General features: G+C 42.5%; 1 protein-coding gene across 1 annotated transcript; it reads left to right on the top strand.

Annotated features, from left to right (window-relative positions):
- Positions 1-1,954: 1,954 nt before the first annotated feature.
- Positions 1,955-20,173, top strand: LOC117432017 (plakophilin-3-like). The gene is made up of 14 exons (XM_059001788.1): positions 1,955-3,916; positions 7,786-7,877; positions 8,660-8,767; positions 8,810-9,411; positions 9,651-9,774; positions 10,034-10,238; positions 11,590-11,752; positions 12,225-12,342; positions 13,135-13,299; positions 14,123-14,305; positions 14,613-14,766; positions 14,885-15,077; positions 15,403-15,490; positions 17,468-20,173. The coding sequence occupies exons 1-14, from the start codon at positions 3,688-3,690 to the stop codon at positions 17,507-17,509; spliced, it is 2,466 nt and encodes an 821-aa protein (XP_058857771.1). The 5' UTR covers positions 1,955-3,687; the 3' UTR covers positions 17,510-20,173.
- The last annotated feature ends 211 nt before the right edge of the window (positions 20,174-20,384 follow it).

Below are 20,384 nucleotides of genomic sequence, written 5' to 3'. Positions count from 1 at the left end.
CCCTCCTGAGCTGAACTGTGATGTATGATTATGACAGCTATAGCCTGCGGCCTACGACAGACACTCTGGACAAGGCATGCTGCAAGGTGCAGGCAGGGAAGGAGGAGGACCAAGCAAAGAAACGACAAGGAGGCTATGATTAGAGGCGGATTCTCCTTTCAGAAACATAACACAGTTTGAAAAATGTCAACTTTTGTCAGAGGGTAACTCCCCAAAATAATAAGAGCTGTGAATGCCATCCCCACCCCCAGGGTCTATGGGAACACCTTCTTATACATCACTTTGCCATGGCAGTGAAGGTGCAGCTCATGACTGAAGCTGTTTAAGGGTGTGGATCCCAGTGTTTAAATTCGTTCCCACAGCTGCGAAGCTGATCAAACCAGACAAACCAAGGAAGCATAACTAACCGCACTGCTGGACCTTTTGTTTTGAGAACAGCGTCAAATCACAAGTCTTTTGAAATCAGCTTGCATTCATGGTAATACTAAATTTTATATGTAACTTTCTCTCTCTCTCCTCTCTCTCTCTCTCTCTCTCTCTCTCGTGCTCATTGTTCCTAGCTATCATTTTATGTTTATTGAGTTTGTTTTAAAAGAGGAAGCTAATATATAAAGTGTTTCAAATAATAGAATCATGGAATATCTTTAAATATATACTGCGTGGAATCCTTATCACTGTAAAAAAAAAAGAAAAAAGTATTATAATAGTATTATATAAAAAGAATGTGGATTTCTGTTTGCTTGTTACACTCAGGATAACGCAACTACACTCCTGCAGATAAGGGGTTTTGCTGTATTGCCTAAATAAAGTGCCTACCATGTGGGTGTAATGACTGTGAGATGGTTACAGTATGGTATAATTTCATCTTTGGGGCCCCCACTCATTTCAAAATTCAGCTCATTACGACACAGTGAATGGTTGGCGTATTAAAATGAATCTGGTATTGCAATGGCTTTGGAGATCGAGCGACACAATCAGATTGGGAGAAGTTTCGTTGTGAAAGAAGGGCGATGCTAATGTGCACGCACCACTCTGTATAAATACAAATGATAACTCTGTTCACTGCCTTAAAGAGTTGCATTATTTATTCCATACTTTGTGTTTGTTCCATGTTCAGGTTAAATATATTATGAATATGATTTAGTGCGCTCATTATTGAGAGTGTCTCTGATCTGCATGTTCTCATCTCTCCTCTGAGTTTGTATGCATCCTGTAAGGCAGTTACAGCACCTGGACCTTCTCTGTGCACCCCTATCAAAAACCACTGCACTTAAACTGAACTGAAACCGGTGCCCACTAGACTAGCCTGGAGTTCAAGCTCAGAGCAACTTCAGATGAGCTGCTCTGTTAAACAAGTGTGGCGTCACATTATGGAAGTCGTGATCATTCTTTCTTCAGACGGGTTCTGCTCATGAGAGGCTGCATGATAAGCACCCTGCATTGTTGCAATAGTGATCTGAGGTGGGTTGAAACCTTCACTCTCAGTTCTCAACGAGTCTCCTTGAATTGTCCAATGTCCAAATTTCCAGAAGATAATCCCACGATGCCACCCTTTCAGTGAGGCTACTTCAGCCCTTTTGTTAAGAAGGGCATGTGCGCACTGCCAGCTCTGAACAGCCAAGATCTCTGCGCAAAGGGATTAAGTTTAATCTTTTATTTATACAAACACAATGAGTTTGCAAGTCTTTTTCGACACAGTGGCAACACAGGCATACACCATAAATAAAGAAAGGACGAGGCCACACATTGACTTTTTTACTGAGCTTTATGACTGTATTCCTAGGTTTGCTAACTGCTGTCTCTTTCTCGCTGCGATGTGACTAAAAAAAAGCCAACATTTTTTTCTTCCTTAGCTCTCATTAGCAAAACAAAATTATTGTTTTTGCTAAGTTCTTTATTTGAAACCTGCGTTGAAAATAAAGCAAACATCAAAAACAAAACAGCCAGGGAGTCTGTGGGAGTCTGTTTACGCCGCTGGGAGATGAGAATATCATTATACTGTTCGTTCTGATTAGTAAGATCTAAAGGTAATGATAATGAAAGGTCTGCCTGTTTGTTTTAATTGCTTTACTTTGGCACAGTCTGAGGATACACCCAGCCCTGCTACCTGCCAGCCTGGCAACGCCCAACATTTTCACAGGAGCGCATGCAGTGTGCTGTATAAAAGCTGGTCCAGAATAATTATTTAAAAGAAAAAGAAAAAAGAAGAGGGGCTTCAATTAAAAGGATCAAAGCTTTAAGCACAAAGCATAATGCAATCTAAAGAAAACCATCCTTTGCCTTTCTGTTTCACTAAGCTGCAGAGAGATTCAGTGTGCACTTGCACTGCACAGGATCTGCAGGTATCATCCCCAGCAAGACTGCGAGGAGAGGCCAAAGTTACAAGTAGTTAACCCACATTGTCTGACGATGGTTCATTTGAAACAGGGACTTTGTGATCCCCAGAACTGGATCACTGATCATTGAAGAAGGCTCCAGTCGAAACGCTTGTCTGCTTGACTTTGTTATAGATTTTATCTTATCCCTTTTAAAAGTTTTACCATGGTCAATTTGCGCAACATTTCTGTCATTTTTCTTCCCCGTGTTTACGCTGGGCATTTAAAGTGCTTAACCGTGGTTTTTACAAACCTTCACCATGTTTTTCTGTGATTTGCCAAGCTGCTTGTTTGTGCTTTATGGGTTAGGGCTTGTCACAATCAGTGAAAATGCCCTGTTAAACAGAACACCTGCGTTATCGGCCAGCACAAAAGCACACTGTGTTTTCCATGCCCTGTGACTCAAGCGGATTGGACGCAAGCCTTTGTGAGGCAGTCAGAAACCAGATTGGGAAGGCGGGGATTAAATACCAGTCTTGGCGTTCAGTTTGTGATTTTGTTGTTTTGCTTAGGAACAGCGTCTTATAATTCTTAAAAATCATGCAAATGGTGTTCATTGTGAATTCAGAGGTTAAAAAAAAAAAAATAAAAAAAAAAAAAACCCGGTCGGTTCTATCAGTCTGTTTCCCTACAGCAGTCCTGAGTGGCTGGAAATGAATAACACTTGTATATACGTTCCAGTATGTGGCATCACGAATCGTGCTCTATTGTGCCGAGGAGTCGCATACAGGTACAGCGAATGTTGCAGGATCGCAGGCAGCCAGTCGATGCAGTGAGTCACTGAGGACAAGAGACACTGGGTGAATGTCATCGAAGAACATGAGTGAGACCTTCGAGGCTGGAGTAACCTGAACTGTCCACCTTAAGAAACCGGTCCGTGCAACAGAGCGCTATAGAAGGGTGTGGGGCGGGGGGTTTCCTTGTCTACCCTGGTGACTCACCTGTTTAAGGTGGTCTGGTGAAATGACATCACCAGAGCTCCACCTCATTTCAGAGCAGTGCTCCGATGAATTTCAGAGTGTGTAGTTCAGTCAGATCAAGGTATCGACGAAGTACAGCAATTATTGGAAAACCATACGAAAAAGTCCTCAGATCCCAGCAAGAGGACAGCTTCGAGTCACCATTGACACGACATACATATAACCTCTTTGTTTAAACTTGAATTGTGCGAGGGAGGTGACGAGTTCGGGACCCTGCTTATGAGCTTTACTTTTTTGTGGATTAGATTTCCGTTTTTTTTTTCTTTAAGAATTGGACTTTGGTTGTAGGTTTCTGAAAAAAAAATTCTGCTATAGAAACGATATAAGTCATCATGAGTGCCGTGCATGAAGGCGTATTTTTGTCTGCTCTCCAGCCCAATACTTCTGTATCCAGCTATGCGCTGCCCTCTGAGATCCATCTTGGACACGGGGGCAGCGACTACGGCCAGATCACAAAAGGCCAGCGTGTGCAGGACCAAGTGCGAATGCGGATGACCCAGAACAGGCCGAGCGGATCTGCCACCGTCCACAGGGCTAATGACATTGCCAGCGAGTCTTCAGGTAAGAGTTTGGGTCTACGCTGTGCGTTATTACTACACACTCGTGGCATTTATTATTATTATTATTATTATTATTATTATTATTATTATTATTATTATTATTATTATTATTAGTAGTAGTAGTAGTAGTAGTCGTAGTAGTAGCAGTATTAGTATTACAGTGAAAACTCTTTATGCAATCATATTACACTATGCGATTGATTCTATTAACCAACTATTCTGTTCAGCGGTTTGGCATATGTGAATAGTAAAGTAATGAACAAAAAGTAGTTTGCTATTTGTACCATTGTGGTTCGTATTGAATGCCATTAATAGCTGTGCGCAGTTCTACATCAGAGGTTTATGTAGTGAACAGAGTATACTTGTGAGGACTCAATTATAATGGAACCCCTGACAAATACATTCCCATTGCACAGCAGTTTGTCCCATTCCTGGCTTTACTGTGAGCTTGGACATACCTGCAAATACGCAAACCATAGAGAGAACACTTTAAACCGCTTTGCAGTGGGAATCTTCAGGGATTAGTATTCTGTATGGAATGTCCGGGAGTCAGTGTTCTTAAAACCTCGCTTAGCTTCTTAGCGCATAATCGGGTCCATTCAACCCCAATCACTGTGAGTTACCGAAACTAATACAAGTGGGGTTATCAAGTGTTGTAAAATATGATGCATTGGATAAAAGAGGCAGGACTTTAGTATTGCAGGACGTTGAGAGAGGGAGAGAGAGAGCACAATATTAGCTTCATTGACAGTGTGGAGCTGCACCATTTAAACAGACCTGCAGGCTGTCAAAATATAATCCTCTGTGGAACCTGCCATATCCGTGACACAAACAACAAGTACCCATTAGGTCACGTGGTTCCGAGCGTGTCCACAAAGCTGCTCCAACCTTCTAGCGCACAATTAAAACAAGACCGCTGTATCTGAGCTGTTTTTAATTGCACGGTTTGCACACTGTTAAACTGGATCACTCCCATAGGCCACGCGTCTTTGCAATATTTGTACGTATGCAAGTGGATACGAGCAGGTACAATCAGTCCATGTGATACAATAGTCTTTAACGTCACAGCAGCTAGAGAACAGAAGTGTAAAGTTCCATGGCGCTAGGGTGTCTTATCCCTTACTTCAACGACCGAAATAATGCGCCATTATCACATACTGATAACGTGATTGATTGGAAAACGCCATTGCGTGGATTTGCATGTCGTGTGGGCAGGGTATTCGTTCTTAGTTCGTTTGAGAAAACAACATCATTATACTGTCTGGTCCAATGTGGCGACTTTAGAACTTCACATGCTCCTGTGGTGAGCTGTGTTCATTTAACAACATCTCACACTCCCCAATCGTACAGGAAACCGCAGGCCTTATTGTTAAGCACAGCGATTAGCCAGGGTGATTAGCAAGCCCAGTCTCACTGCGCTCGTAAGCCACAGCCATTTTGCATAAAATTTCCTGAGTTCAGTTTGAGGATGTGAAATGTGAATTTCCCTGCTTCTGGTTGTTGTTCTAAAAGAAACTCAACGTGTAGAAAATGATCTACCGTTTCAGGTGAGTTCACTACACCTGATTATTTAGCTGTAAACTTGAATGGCTTTTGCCATTTGAAAGCAATGCTCTTGAGGCTAAGAAACAAGAAATGTGGAGCACATGAGTGTGAAGGGATGTGTTTGTAACTTTAGTGTCATTCCAAAAGCTTGGACTCATATGAGTCATTTAAAGAATGGTTCGTTTTTATTAATAAAATATAGTTTTATATTCATTAAACCATTCTAGACCGTTTTCAAATGCAAGTCAACATCAGTCTTGGGAAGTATTATCAATAATACAACTTTTATTTTATTATTTATAAAAAGACTAATATGTAAAATAACTCTTGAGCCCTTGCGATTTGCATACAAACTGTAGCTAAGTCTGGCTGCTTATTTAACACAACCTTTGTACACCAAATCCTAGTGGATTTGTTTTCATTCAGAACAAAGCTTTTAGCAACTTTTGCCCGAGGACAAAAGCTCAGGGGTGAAATTCAACAACTGTTAATAATAAAAACATGGCCTGTTAGTAATACCATGAGGGGGAGAGAATGACAAACACACACAAGCCTAATTACTAGGATTAAAGGCTATGTGAGAAGAACAGTAATAATAATAATAATATTATTATATAGCGCCTTTCATAGCGGACCCCCATCACAAAGCGCTTTACAGAGGCAGGCTGTGAACTGTGCATTATATGCAGAGTCACTTACAACAGGACATTGATTTAACATCTCATCCGCAGGACGGAGCACAAGGGGGTTAAGCGACTTGCTCAGGGTCACACAGGGAGTCAGTCAGTGGCAGAGATGGGATTTGAACCGGTGACCTTCTGGTTACAAGCCTTGAACTTTAACCACTGGACCACACTGCCTCCAGTAGAATATCTCTAAGATATTAAAGGAAATGTTTGGTTTGTACACAGAGCTTGAGAGAATTGACAACTGGTTCCTTTACATTGTTAGAATAAGATGCATTTTAAATAGTCTTTCTTTCTTTGTGCCCAGTAGTAACTATTAATCTGTTTTTAGTTCACTTATTTATTATTATTGTTATTATTATGAGAACAAGTAGAATGATCTGAATACCCTTTAAGACTCATGTAAAATGAAACTTTAAAATAAAGAAAGTAAAAATAGGATTAAATACTGATATCTCACAAGTTGTACTCCCTGTTCTGCTGTTGGAGCAGGTTCAAATTGTTAAATATTGGGAGTGGCAAACAAAGACCGAATTTAACACTTTGGCGCCAGGACAGGGATTGTTTTGTCAGCTCTGGAAATTTCCATTCCTCGCCAAAGGCAGCTATATAGAAATCTTCCAATTGGGCCTTTACACCCAGCCATTCCATCGTTGTTATTTTTTTAAAACATTGATTTCGGAAAACAAATCTGCTAGTCTGTTTCATTGTACGGTGGTTTCTCTGTTTGTGAAAATCTTTCTCATGGTTTTCACTTAACATCTGTACAGGGTTTATTAATCGCAGAAACTGATCCCTCTGTTGTGATTTGAAGTCTACAATTGAAACACACTGGATTTCAATATCTTACTTACTGTCAGATCTCAGAAGCTGAGAAAGCTACAGCACTGCAGTACGGTGTTTATTTATCTTTGTCTGAAGTTTAACTTTAAAAAAATGTATAGATCAAAGTATTGAACTATACCCCTAGGACATCTGAGTAATATGTGAAACACATAACAAGTATAGTATACGATTGATGGGGTGCTTCACACACCACTCAGAAGGCAGGAGAAGCCACTCTGTATTGTGGAGAGGTTAGGGGAGTGCACTTATAACCGTGCTGTAAGTGAAAGACAAAAAAGGAGACTTAACAAGTTTAAATGTATTTTTTAAAAAAACTACAATTTGTAACAATAGTATTTAATTGCTAGGGGCTCTCCCCATTCACTTACAGGCTACAATAGGTTTGTATAACATTTTAAAGCAGGGAAAAGTACATTTAGTGCATTTGTAAGCTCAACAAACTGAAAACTGAAACATGCATGGTCTTTTCTCTGCAAAAAAAAAAAAAAAAAAAAATACTAAAGTTAAAACGTTTTATGATTGATTCAATCAGCAAAATGGATTACCAAAAACTCTTCAGTTAACATTACGAAAAAACGCTATCCCTTTTTATAATAATGTTTTCACGCTTCACTGTAGCTGCTTTGCTGCCCCTTGTACACAGTTATTTTCATGACCTCTTGGACAGCAGCTGACCAAACACAGAGATCTCCTTTCTTGGGTGATGTGCTGTACAGACTCTGCTGATCTCTGTGAATGCTGACTGTCGTTTTGCAGCTCAATGTGCAACACTGTGCTCTCTCCCTCCCCGCAGAATACAGAATGTCTTCTGGAATGAAGTATGCCACAGTAAACCCTGCATTCAGCTCCAAGTCTCAAATGTACTCCATGGAGAGGAAAGTCACAGTGAGTATAAAATAAAAGCCTTTTTTTCTTGTTGTGTGCATGGTTCAATGCCTCTGGAGTTCCAAAGTATTTATAAATGGAAAGGTGTTGCCCTTAACAAGGTTTTGTTGTTGGCTCAGATGTCGCCATGTTGTATTTAGTGGGGCAATAAGCTTGTCATGCAATAAAAAGGAAAACTTTCAGCATTGCTTTTATCACATGCATGCATAATGTAGTAATACAGGTTTATAATAGGAGGACATTCCCAGACGTTTTATTCACACAAACATCCAACTACTTTACATACCTGCCTGCCGGGCCAGAGCTTGGATAAAATGCCACCAATGTCACCAATGTGTGAGATCATTGTAGTTCTAAGTGATGCTTAGCTCTACTGGTTTATTGGTTGCATTTAATTATTGGTGATCTAGACCAAGTTTACCTACATAGAAACTAGATTGTATTTAATGCAAAATAGCCAAGAACACAGTGACTTTGTAACTTTGTAACTTTGCAACTGTAAACTTTTGAGACTTGCTTTCAAACTTAATATACTACAGATGTTTATTGCACCTTAATATACTACAGATGTTTATTGCACCTTAATATATTACAGATGTTTATTGCACCTTACTGTATACGTTATTATACCCTGATCAATGCCAGTGATGTGTACATCATCATTAAGGTTCAAACTGGTAAGAAACATAGACAACGACTGATACCTTGGCCAGCATGCGCTAGATGGGGTGTTGGATGTTGCTGTGTGGATCCTGTTTGAGGATGTGTGATGTGCTTCGCAGGGGCCGCCGGTGTCTCAGTATGGCACAGCCCGGGCCGGTGGCTGGAGCTCACGCTCTGCAGTGGAAATCGGTCCCAACAGGAAGATGAGCCTGGGAGGGAGAGGAGGAGGAGGAGGAGGAGGAGGAGGAGGAGGAGGAGGAGGAGGAGGGGGCAGCAGCATCTACAGTCGAGGGAGGGATGACATGGGCTATGGCTACCAGACTAGCCACTCCATCATGCGCAGCGTGAGCAGGGCCCAGCGAGACTACGACACCATGTCATTGCGCTCCATGCAAGTGAACAGCTTGCCCCCTCAGACCCAGCCTTGGGTGGACGACGGGGAGGGCAGCATCTCCGGGAGAGACAGCTACGGGCGCTCCCAGGTCCAGATGGTGTCCAGCAACGGCGGGGGCAGCACGATGGGCACCATGGGGAGGGCGCTCAACGGGACCCTGACCAGCAGGAATGGGGACTGGCAGGTGGAGGAGCAGCTGTACCAGAACAGCGTGAAGCCCCGAGGTCCGGCCATGCGCACCCTGAGCCGTCTGAACCAGAACGCTAGCCGGCAAAACAGAATGAGCATGGGCTCTGTTGTTTCCGGGAGCAGCACCATACAGCAGCAGAAAATGGGTGGGGGAAACTCAAATGGGTCCTATGGCAGTCTGCCGATTACCAGGGCCATGTCCACCGTGAGTCTGAAGAGCATGACAAAGGGAAAGGACACCTTCGATGGGCAGGAGTACATCAGTGCTGGAGAGAAAATGAATGACGGGTGAGTGTCACCTTCTTCTTTTTCTTTTTCTTTTTTTTCCTGGGTGTGCCTGAGGATTTGGTTGGCTGAGATCCCTCCCCGTAGACAAAGCACTGGATCATGCATTTTCAGTCTTTTCGGCAAAGCAGCAAGGCTGTGACAGCTGCTCTGTGGACCCCGTAGCACAGAAGGGTCGAGGATCGATGCTAATCTCTCTCTCTCTCTCTCTCTCTCTCTCTCTCTCTCTCTCTCTCTCTCAGGTTCAGCGATATTGACATGCCCTCTGCTGTTGAATACCTGGCTGCCTCTGACCCAGCACTGCAAGTTTTAGGTGCTGCATACATCCAGCATGAATGTTATAACAGCACTGCCGCCAAAAATCAGGTACAGGGACAAGTGGGAATTGCTATGCTGTTGTGTAGTGAAATCCCCTAATCCCTCCACCACATCAAATAAAATCACAAGTTAGAGACGAAGGTGAAGCTTCTATTATTAGATAGATTATGCTTCTTCTAGATTTAAGATTCAGCAGAACAGAGAGAGCAGTTTCACGTTGCCCTTGAGATGTTTCCATGGCCGTGTTGTGTCTAGGCATACAGAAATGCCCCCTGTCTGATTGCAGCGTGTGTGTTTGTGTGTGCAGGCGCGCTCCCTGAAGGCAATCCCACGGCTGGTGAAGCTGTTCAACTACCCGAACCAGGAGGTGCAGCGCTACGCCACGGGGGCCATGCGCAACCTCATCTACGACAACATGCAGAACAAGACAGCGCTGATCGAGGAGAGCGGCATCCCACAGCTCATAGAGGCCCTGCGTGAGCCCGACGACGAGCTGCGCAAGAACGTCACGGGTAACTGGCTAACTGGCAAACACACTCGCCACACCCACACGGCACAGACACTCACACTGTACAGACACTCACACCCAACCTGCGTGAGCCTGACGACGAGCTGCGCAAGAACGTCACGGGTAACTGGCTAACTGGCAAACACACTCGCCACACCCACACGGCACAGACACCCACACTGTACAGACACTCACACCCAACCTGCGTGAGCCCGACGACGAGCTGTGCAAGAAACACATGAACCCTTTCCTCTAATGTATTTATCTTGCTGATCCCATTCTTTGACTATGGATAGCATTAGGTGCCATAGAGTCTGCTGTGTGCTCGGTGCAAGCCTGAACAACTCTCCCTGCTCCTAATAACCAGAGGAGCACCTGCACTGCGGCCTCAAGCCTCTTATTACTATCTGGAGCGCCTTTAAAGCTGACATCATTGTTTCCTGTGCCTTCACTAATAAACAGTGATGTTTCTACTGCTGTTAACCATGCAGCGAGCAGCAAGCACGGAGGGCACACTCTGTCCTCATTTAGTCTTATAGAAATAAATCAGGTGCAACGTTATAAAAGGTGTGTGGTGCCAGAGTAATAGCACAGTCCCTGCCTCTCACAAAGTATTTTTTGTAATATTACTTTTATCATATTAGAGATATTCCCTTCAGCATGCCCTCGTTGCTAATACAGATGGGCCAAAATGTGTGTCCCAATTCACATTCCTTGCTAGCAACCAGTTCAGCGGCATTAGAAAGAGTCAAGTTACTGCAGCGGTGGTCCTTTTATTGTTGAGAGACACCCTGATGTGTGGAAAGAGGCAGCGAGCCGCAGGGGAATGGTTTGGGAGTTTCTGTATGGTAGTTCACAGTTGAGACAGGTATTCCAGACACTCCTTCGTGAGACAGGATTTCTTCTTTTAGAGTGTGCAATGATCTGATTGTGAAACTGTGGTCAAACAAAGCTGGAGCAGAGTTGTGTTGCTCATTATTATTATTATTATTATTATTATTATTAATAATAATAATAATAATAATAATAATAATAATAATAATAATAATAATAATAATAATAATTAACATTTCACCGGATGTCATCTCTGCAGTAAAAACTCAAAATTGCAATTCCTTTACAAACTGGATAATATGACATGTAAATTGACTCTGCACAAGCAGTAGTTAGCCACAAAACCCAGGTCGTTAGGTTGCCAATAGCAGTGCATGTTGAATTGACATGTGTGCGTCTGTATGTCTTCTGTGGTAGTGCAGAGCTTAAGCTGTGTCAGCTGCCTGTGCTGTCGCTGCTGTCCTGTGTTTTCCTTGGCAGTGTGTTCGTGGAGCTCTGTGTTGACCTGTTTGTTTTCACAGGGATCCTCTGGAATCTGTCCTCCAAGGACAATCTGAAGGACAAGCTGGCCAGCGAGACCCTGACTCAGCTGACGGAGCGTGTCCTGGTGCCCCTGTCTCAGTCTGACAATCAGCAGAGTGCCTCTGAGTCTGAGATCTTCTACAACACCACTGGCTGCCTCAGGTACCCCCTCACACTGCATATCATCTGCAACCACTCAATGTTTCACTGTCCCCATAGTAAAATCATAGCAATTGAGTAAAACAGTGCAGTGAAAGCATAGTAAATTACATGAAGCGACTCTAATTACTGTGTATTTACATAGTAGTTACGTAGTAAATACATGTACTTACACATAGTTACAATGTTATTATGCATAGCTACATCTTTTTTGCACAATATAACCCTAATGATAACCCTATCCTTAACCCAAACCTTAACCCTAACCCTTTTTTGATATAATTGTGTACGTACATATATTGTGCAAAAAGATGTCCTTTTAAGAGTAACATAATAACCTTATCCTCTTATTGTTTGTTAATTATAGCTGAATTATAAGGCTTCATCCTGCTAATGTTCCTCTGGGTCCCTTGGTTTGAAGCTCTGGATGATAACGTGGTGTCCCCATCTTTTTCCCTCCCCCCCCCCCCCTCAGAAACTTGAGCTCAGTGAACGAGAAGGTTCGCCAGCAGATGCGGGAGTGCAGGGGGCTGGTGGACTCCCTGGTCAGCTACGTCCAGCGTTCTGTGGAGACTGGCAAGGCAGAGGACAAGGTGAGGCCTGGGGAGGTGGAGGGGTTTGTCAGCTCCTTCAATGAGAAGCTTTAGGAACACCACTATTCTCAGAAAAGCATTTCTGTGTACATTTTTGTTCTTTAATGAATCCAAGGGAGATGCAAGAAGACAACATGCACACACTCTAACTTTCCTAAATTCTAACTTTCCTAAATGCACGGTCATCCAATATGATTACATTGAAACTGGCAGCGCAGAGGCATTACAAATGCAACACGTTTTAAAGTGCTCCACTGGAGTGCTTTTGAATCCCAGCTTTCTAGTTGAATTCCTTATAACCAGGGCATTCTTCCAATCACTAGGGGGGGTTATATTTCAATTAGATCTGAAGTAATTACCTCTTTGTCCTTGAATGAAAAATAATGTCCCATAGCACTGGCAAAAATATGATGGATTCAATCACTACAATCGGATACTTTTTTGGCAGTTTTGCACTACTGTCATTTTTCATAAGCTAATGATTTGCTGTCAGCTGTAATGCACAGCAAGTTATAGTACCAGAGGACAAGTTAATCCTCTTTTGTTTCTGGAAAAGAAAACAAAAAAAACAACAACATTGATATTATAATATAACCAAGAAGCAACTTGAAAGTGAATTATTTGAATTCTGTGCTACCATAGGCACAATAATGGAGCTCTTGATGGCTCCACCATTAAATCTTTAGTTTTCTTCGTAACATTCAAATTGTTTTAGTGTGGGTGGTGAAGTTTTAAGTGTTGATCTAGCATGTGTTTAGAAGGTCCCTCTCTCTCTCTCTCTCTCTCGGTCAGGGCGTGGAGAATGCGGTGTGCACCCTGCGCAATCTCTCTTTTCAGCTCTACACAGAGATCCCACCCTCAGCGTCCATACGGCTAGAGGGGCCGTCCCGCGGACAGGATGAGGGGCCGGGTGACGTCATCGGCTGCTTCACCCCCCAGAGCAAGAAAGCCAAGCAGGTAACCGACACCACGCTGCCTGGCCTCTTAGAACACTTTACCACTGTTTTTTTTGCACAGGCTTTTCCCATGTTAATACTCTGCATTTACTTACTCTGGTTTGCCATGTTTTATTATATGCTTTACTATACCTCTCTGTGCTTTATAATGCTTCCCTATGCTTTACCAGACCTCTCTGTGCTTTACAATGCTTCCCTATGCTTTACCAGACCTCTCTGTGCTTTACAATGCTTCCCTATGCTTTACCAGACCTCTCTGTGCTTTACAATGCTTCCCTATGCTTTACCAGACCTCTCTGTGCTTTACAATGCTTCCCTATGCTTTACCAGACCTCTCTGTGCTTTACGATGCTTCCCTATGCTTTACCAGACTTCTCTGTGCTTTACAATGCTTCCCTATGCTTTACCAGACCTCTCTGTGCTTTACGATGCTTCCCTATGCTTTACCAGACCTCTCTGTGCTTTACAATGCTTCCCTATGCTTTACCAGACCTCTCTGTGCTTTACAATGCTTCCCTGTGCTTTACCAGACCTCTCTGTGCTTTACAATGCTTCCCTATGCTTTACCAGACCTCTCTGTGCTTTACAATGCTTCCCTATGCTTTACCAGACCTCTCTGTGCTTTACAATGCTTCCCTATGCTTTACCAGACCTCTCTGTGCTTTACAATGCTGGACTGGATACGACTGAACTTTTTTAAACAATTGGTTTTCATTTAATGGTTCCAAACGATTCTGACGAAGAAGCCAATACAAAATATCTAAAGGGGTATTGAATGGTTTTAAGCATGTAATCTGACCCCTCTGTGGCTTCTCCACCTTCAGAACCAGATGAATGACCAGCTGACATTCTCTGAGGTGGCCAAAGACCCCAAGGGCATGGAGTGGCTGTGGCACCCCCAGATCATGAGCCTGTACAACAGAGTGCTCCAGCGCTGTGGGATCAACAGCAGCACACGTGAGGCAGCCGCCGGGGCATTGCAGAACATCACAGCTGGGGACAAGAGGGTGTGTGTCACTGTTTGTTCCCGTGTGTGTCATTGTTAGTGTTTGTGTGTGTGTGCTACTGTATGTGTCTGTTTGTCTTTGCGCCTCTGTGTGTGCGTGTGTGCGTGTCTGTTTTTTTATGCATCTACAACCTATATTGTGTGGATCATTGGTTCCACACAGGGTGGCAGCTAGTGAGAAGCAGCCCTTAAAAAAACTCAATGGTGGCAAACATAGTAATGCTAAAGAAACATATGTTGTCCCCCCCCCCCCCCCAGTAATATCAGTTGTAACAATAGAAGTAACATTGTGTGTATTGTTTTGCTAGTGGGCCTCTGTGCTGAGTCGGGTAGCCATGGAACAGGAAAGGATCCTGCCGACCATCCTGGACAATCTGAGAACAAACAACGACCAGGAGCTGCGTTCACTGACCGGCTTCTTACGCAACCTGTCCCGCTACGCCCGCAACAAAGATGACATGGGTGAGTCCGAAACCAGGGGAATGAAACCAGTGACCAGCTTCAGGATCCACCAACCCCACCCAAAAAAATAGCACATAGAACTAAAGTTTTTTTTTTTTTTGTCCTCTCTCCTCCCTAGCAACGAAGGTAGTGAAAAATGTGCTGGTCAAGTTGCCTAGCGACAGCAGCCAGACGGAACCCTCCAGTGATGTCATCATCAACATCTGCGGATTTCTCAACAATCTGGTGATGGGGAGCTCGGTGGCAGCCCGGGATATTGCCGCCTTCGACGGGCTGCAGAAACTCGTGTCGATCAAGAACAACCGGAACAGGTGCGACAAAATACAGGGAAAGATCCCTGATCCGATTCCACAAGCACTCCAGCACACATAGATCACATAGCACAGGGCAGCCTTTCCCTTGCCTCAGCCTACCTGAAACCTGCATTGTCCAATGGTCTGTTTTATTTTCCTCCAAATGGGCTGAAACTAGGGTTGCCACCTGTCCTGGGAATCAGTTCAACCGGATTCAAATACTACAGACATGGAACCAAAACCAATGGTTTTGGAAATGTGCGCATTAGCTCCTTATACATAGTGCTCCTGTTGACTGAGCTGAGTTTAAACCCATTTTTTTACCCTCTTCTTTGTCTATCAGTTCCTCCAGAGAGAAGGCAGCTAAGGCAGCCACCACTGTCCTGGGAAACATGTACACCTACACCAAACTACACCGTGACTACAAACTGGTAAGCAGACTCCCTTCCTCCACTCCCTCCCTCTTCCGCTGTCTCTTTCTTTATCCATGGTCTCATTTTTGAGTGCCTTCTATTTATTCAGGGACTCAGATGTTTCGTTTGAGTTTGAAAGTTTTAGGTAAGATTAAATCAATACTGAATGTACAGAATGGGTGTGTTTAAATTGGATTTGTAAGCATCCATCATCTACAGGTTGTCAAAAGCCCTTGATCTCGCCAGAGAGTTTAGGGAAGAATGTTTCCCTACGTGTGCATGTTTTTATACAGTACAAGAGAAATATGCTTTTCGGTGCTCTCTTTCTCTGGCTCTGTCTTGCACTGAGTGTTGCTCCGCATTCATTGTGGAGTAGTGGTTAGGGCTCTGGACTCTTGACTGGAGGGTCATGGGTTCAATCCCAGGTGGGGGGGACACTGCTGCTGTACCCTTGAGCAAAGTACTTTACCTAGATTGCTCCAGTAAAAACTGTATAAATGGGTAATTGTATGTAAAAAATAATATGTAAAAAAATAATGTAATTGTATGTAAAAATAATCTGATGTCTTGTAACAATTGTAAGTCGTCCTGGATAAGGGCGTCTGCTAAGAAATCAAATAAAATAATAATTGTGAGTCAAAGTGAAAGGCACTCTGGCCTCCCTCTGTCTGCCTGTTTCATGTTTCTGCGTTTCTGCCAGCAAACTGCAGACTGAATGGATTTCTAAGATCTCAGAGCCCTGGGAAAGCTGAAAGGTCTCCTGAGTGCAGGTTTCGTGTTACTCCCTCCCAGTCTGTGTCTGGGGGGGCGACGTTGCTCACCTTCAGAAACGTGTAGTAACTGCCACTGAGTGTAATACTAAAAGTTAGTCACAGCACCCCCTCGATTGCTTGTTTTAAAGAGTGCCAACCAAATGTTTAATAATCAGTTTCCTTATCTGATATTGCCACTAGCAATAGCACCACTGTACTTGTTTTGAAGATGAAAAGCAGTGCAGGTGGTGGAGGGAGCTCCTATTAACAGTGCAGTGTTGTGCAAACAGCATAAGAACATAATAAGAAGGGAATGAGAAGAGATCACTCTGCCCCTCAAGCTTGTCCCATTAGACAGTAGCACATCATTCGCCTCCACCGTGTTCCCAGGGTTTTAGATTGTACTTCTTCACCTGCATATATAACTTTGTGTAGAATAGTGCTTCCTACCTTCTGGTCCAAACTTACAAAGGCTTTACTCGGCTTAGTTATTTCCACGGTTACGTCCAGCGTGTCAGTGAGTGTCTGGTCAGTGCGTGTGTGTGGGGGGAGCCCTGTGCAATATGACATGTACAATGAGGCCCCGCAGTGAGAGGCTTGGAGTGTGTTTGGGTGCTCGGTTACCCTGGAGACGAGGCCTGCCCAAGCTCAGGGCTTTGTTTCCGATTGCGTGAATGGAATTTTCAGGAGGCAGGGTGAACCCAGCCCTGAGGGCTCAGTCTCACCAGGGGATTGAAATCAGGGAGGGACGCTCCCTCGCTGGCTCACACTCCTTCTCCCTGCCCCCTCTCTCTCACTTCCTCTGTCTCTCTCTCCCTCTCTCTCTCTGTCCCCTCTGTGTTGAAGTTTCTCACAGGGCTAAGGGAAGGTCCCTTGCCAAAGACTCATCTGATTAGCAGAGCGAGTTTCAACAACAACGAAACATGCCTCAGCTGTGTGTCAAAGGGTTTCATAGATTTTTTGAAAATGTTGAAAAAGGAGAAAGGCATTTTTTGGTTGTTAGAATTGACAGGGCGTTTCCCTAAAACGCTTCTGAGAAACCAGTTATCAGTTTGCTGTCGTCTGTTTATTTTTACCCCAGAATTTAAGAAGTTTTTCTAGAGGAGTAATAAAAAATTGATATGCAACATTATGACTCTAATAAACCTTCTTTTCTGCTATACCACTCAAGAGCCATTGTTACTGCATGTACACATCCCTTCCTGTACTTACACTAATGTTTTTTTTTTGTTTTTTTTTACAGAAAGGATTTAAGAAAGAGGACTTTGCCGATATCAGCATCTGAGATTTTTTTTTCTCTTATTTAATTACTTTTTGTGCTCAGGCTACTGGATAAAAACAGACGTTGTTTTTTTTTTTTTGTTTTTTTTTTGTAGATACAGAGCTTCTTATAAAACGCTTGCACTTCAATCCTTCTCCTCTTTTTTATAAAAGTGAAAGAAAAACAGAAAAACTGCCCCTAATGTATTTCTACTGTATATAGAACACTGTGGACTGCTTTGTTTGGGATCTGTGAAGACAATGTACTGTACTTCTACATGAGAAACACCAGCATGGTTTCAATGGAGAGCATCAGACTTCACAAGCACTGGAAAAACCAGCTTCCGAGACCCCAGCACAGCTCCGAAACAGCCGCTAAAGATTCAGCTCCACCATCCATCACCCAGTCAGGCCCCAACAAGGCTACGCATTCATAGTTTATGTCTGAATGAAGTTTTATTATTGCAGTATGGCTAAGATTTCATCCCATTTAACACCTCCCATTCACTTTGTTTTCTTTCGTTGGAATGTTTAATTTAGACACAGTGCCACTGAGTGGCAGAATGTTGTAACTGAAGAGGATCTTAAAGGGGAAGTCAATTAAGATAACAATTCATGAAACTTGATCACTTATGCCTTTCTCATCTCGCTGTGTTCTGTTAAAAATTAGGTAGGCAGGCAGGTTTTGTAGAATAAAAAGCTGTATTATATAGGAATGTATAAAATGTGGATATAATATATAATGTATACAAAAGCTTTAATTTAGGTTTAGTGGTACCCACCAGGATATATAGATCACAGGACATGATTCGATGCTTATTCTTGGACAAGAACCAGACTTTCAGGACAGACTTTTTGGTTAAACTCTGACTCAGTGCTGACCGATCAGACAGGCTTGGAATAAATTCAAACCCCCATGCCTGATTCCACCATTGATAAAATGCCACATAAACTGGATGGGTGTGTCTGCTGTGCTCTGTGCTTATTCCTGCTGATAATCTCAAATGTGCTGTAATTCCATACACAGTTCAATTGTGGGTTTTTTAAATTCTTTTGTATGACAGAATGTATTGTGTATGTTTAAGTGTTTTTAGTAAGGTAATGAAGAAGTTTAAACCAGGATTTTTTACTTAGAGGTAAATATTTTTGAATATTTAGAATAAGCTGAATAAGCTGTCTCATATCTGGTTGTCTAATAATGTATAATGTGGCTGGGGTGCCTTTTATCCACAGAGAATTATAGCACCTGAACACTTAAAAGAATGGTCAGGATTCCAAGTCTAATTACAAATAACATTGTATTAAACCCTAGCATTCATTCATTGTGAATAGGCTTTGCAAAGTGGATGTGCTTCATTTGAATTCCCATTCTCAAAACCGTAAGACATTTTTGAAGGAATGTTTTTTTACAAGAGGTTTTTTTTTTTTAATCAACATTCCAGGAGTGCTTTCGAAATCTGAGAATGAACTTCTAACACCTGAAAATGTTTAACAAACTGCAAAGTTGTTCTGATCGCTCAAAAAAAAACATTCCTTCGCAAAACATTCCTTAAGTGTTTGTGAATTGGGTGAACAGAGTCACATTCACAAAGCTGATTTCAATTAGACTGTTTTAATGAAATAAATAGTTTGATATTCATGAACCTGTTCGAGGCTCATGTTCACTAATTAATTAGAGACAATCTGGGAGCGTTTTCTAAAACCAAATGTGATGTAATTGATCAAAACACTTAAAAGAAAAGGGGCTGAATTCTCAAAGATATTTACTCCAAATCGTCATTAGCACATTTTTATTTCAGAGATGAGAATCACACACAATAAAGTTACCAACTCGGATATAAACAAATAAGACTTTTAACTTAAGAACGTCTAAGTAGTTTTAAGTTGGTTCTTATTCATGTTTGTTCAGATAATTAAGTGTCTTTGAGAATCCACCTCACTGCTCTTAAATAGTGTAGCTTTGTGTCAAGTCTTTGTGTTAGCTTTGTGTAGCTTTGTGTCAAGTCTTGCTTGTGCTCCATTCAACAGAATAATTCATTTGCAATATTAAAATATGATTATGTTTTATTTTTGTATATATTGAGCAGGTAGTCGAGTGGTTTAGATTGGTCCTTCTCCCTCTGAGTCTTGGGTAGGACTCTATCTCAGGAGATATGAGAAGTTAGTCCTGATTCAATCTGCTCTCAGGAGCACTATGGGTATACCCCAGTGTACAGTGTTCAGGACAGCTCTAGGTTTGTACTACTGAAACAGGTCCTTAGAAAAAGACGATTCTGTCTTATGTAAAACTTTGTTTCTTTTACTGGCACCAATATTGAACATTTTATGAATGTTTGAATCTTTGGAATAATGAACTCCCAAATTTCTAGTGGCATATGTAACTACCTGTATACTGTGTGTGTTATTGGCAAGTCCCTTTGTGATTTCACTGTAATTAATGCCATTTGAAGTGTTATCAAAAAGCTGTTTGCTAACACATGCATGCTGCACAGGAAGATATGATATTACATGAATTGCCCTTTAAATGTATTTAGAGGGTCCTCTCTGTGTGCTGTATAACTACTTGCATAGCCGTTTGCATTGTTCACATAAAACGAGTTTCTGCAGTGTGTGCCTAGCAGCACACCAGCAATGGAAAGTGTTGTGCTGCTTGATTTCTACTGCTTTCAATAAACGGGTTTGGAGATCTCTTCTGTTTCGAGTGTTTATTTACAAACAGGCTAGACACAAATGAGAAACAATTTGGGTTGTGGTTAGGGTTAGGGCTGGGGTTAGGGTTGGGGTTTGAGTTATGGCTGGGGTTTGGGTTAGAGCTGGGGTTAGGGTTAGGGCTGGGTTTTGGGTTAGAGCTGGGGTTAGGGTTAGGGATCTGCTGATCTGCTTCCCCCTCATGACTGAAA

Source organism: Acipenser ruthenus, chromosome 27 (assembly GCF_902713425.1).
Source record: "Acipenser ruthenus chromosome 27, fAciRut3.2 maternal haplotype, whole genome shotgun sequence".
Lineage (NCBI taxonomy): Eukaryota > Metazoa > Chordata > Actinopteri > Acipenseriformes > Acipenseridae > Acipenser > Acipenser ruthenus.
This window is presented reverse-complemented; position numbering and strand designations above follow the sequence as displayed.

Bases quoted from the DNA above. Each gene is read 5' to 3' on its own strand.
- LOC117432017 (XM_059001788.1), top strand. From the start codon at position 3,688: ATGAGTGCCGTGCATGAAGGCGTATTTTTGTCTGCTCTCCAGCCCAAT. The intron at 10,239-11,589 runs GTAACTGGCTAA...TTGTTTTCACAG, and splicing joins GCTGCGCAAGAACGTCACGG to GGATCCTCTGGAATCTGTCC. The intron at 14,306-14,612 runs GTGTGTGTCACT...TTGTTTTGCTAG, and splicing joins TCACAGCTGGGGACAAGAGG to TGGGCCTCTGTGCTGAGTCG.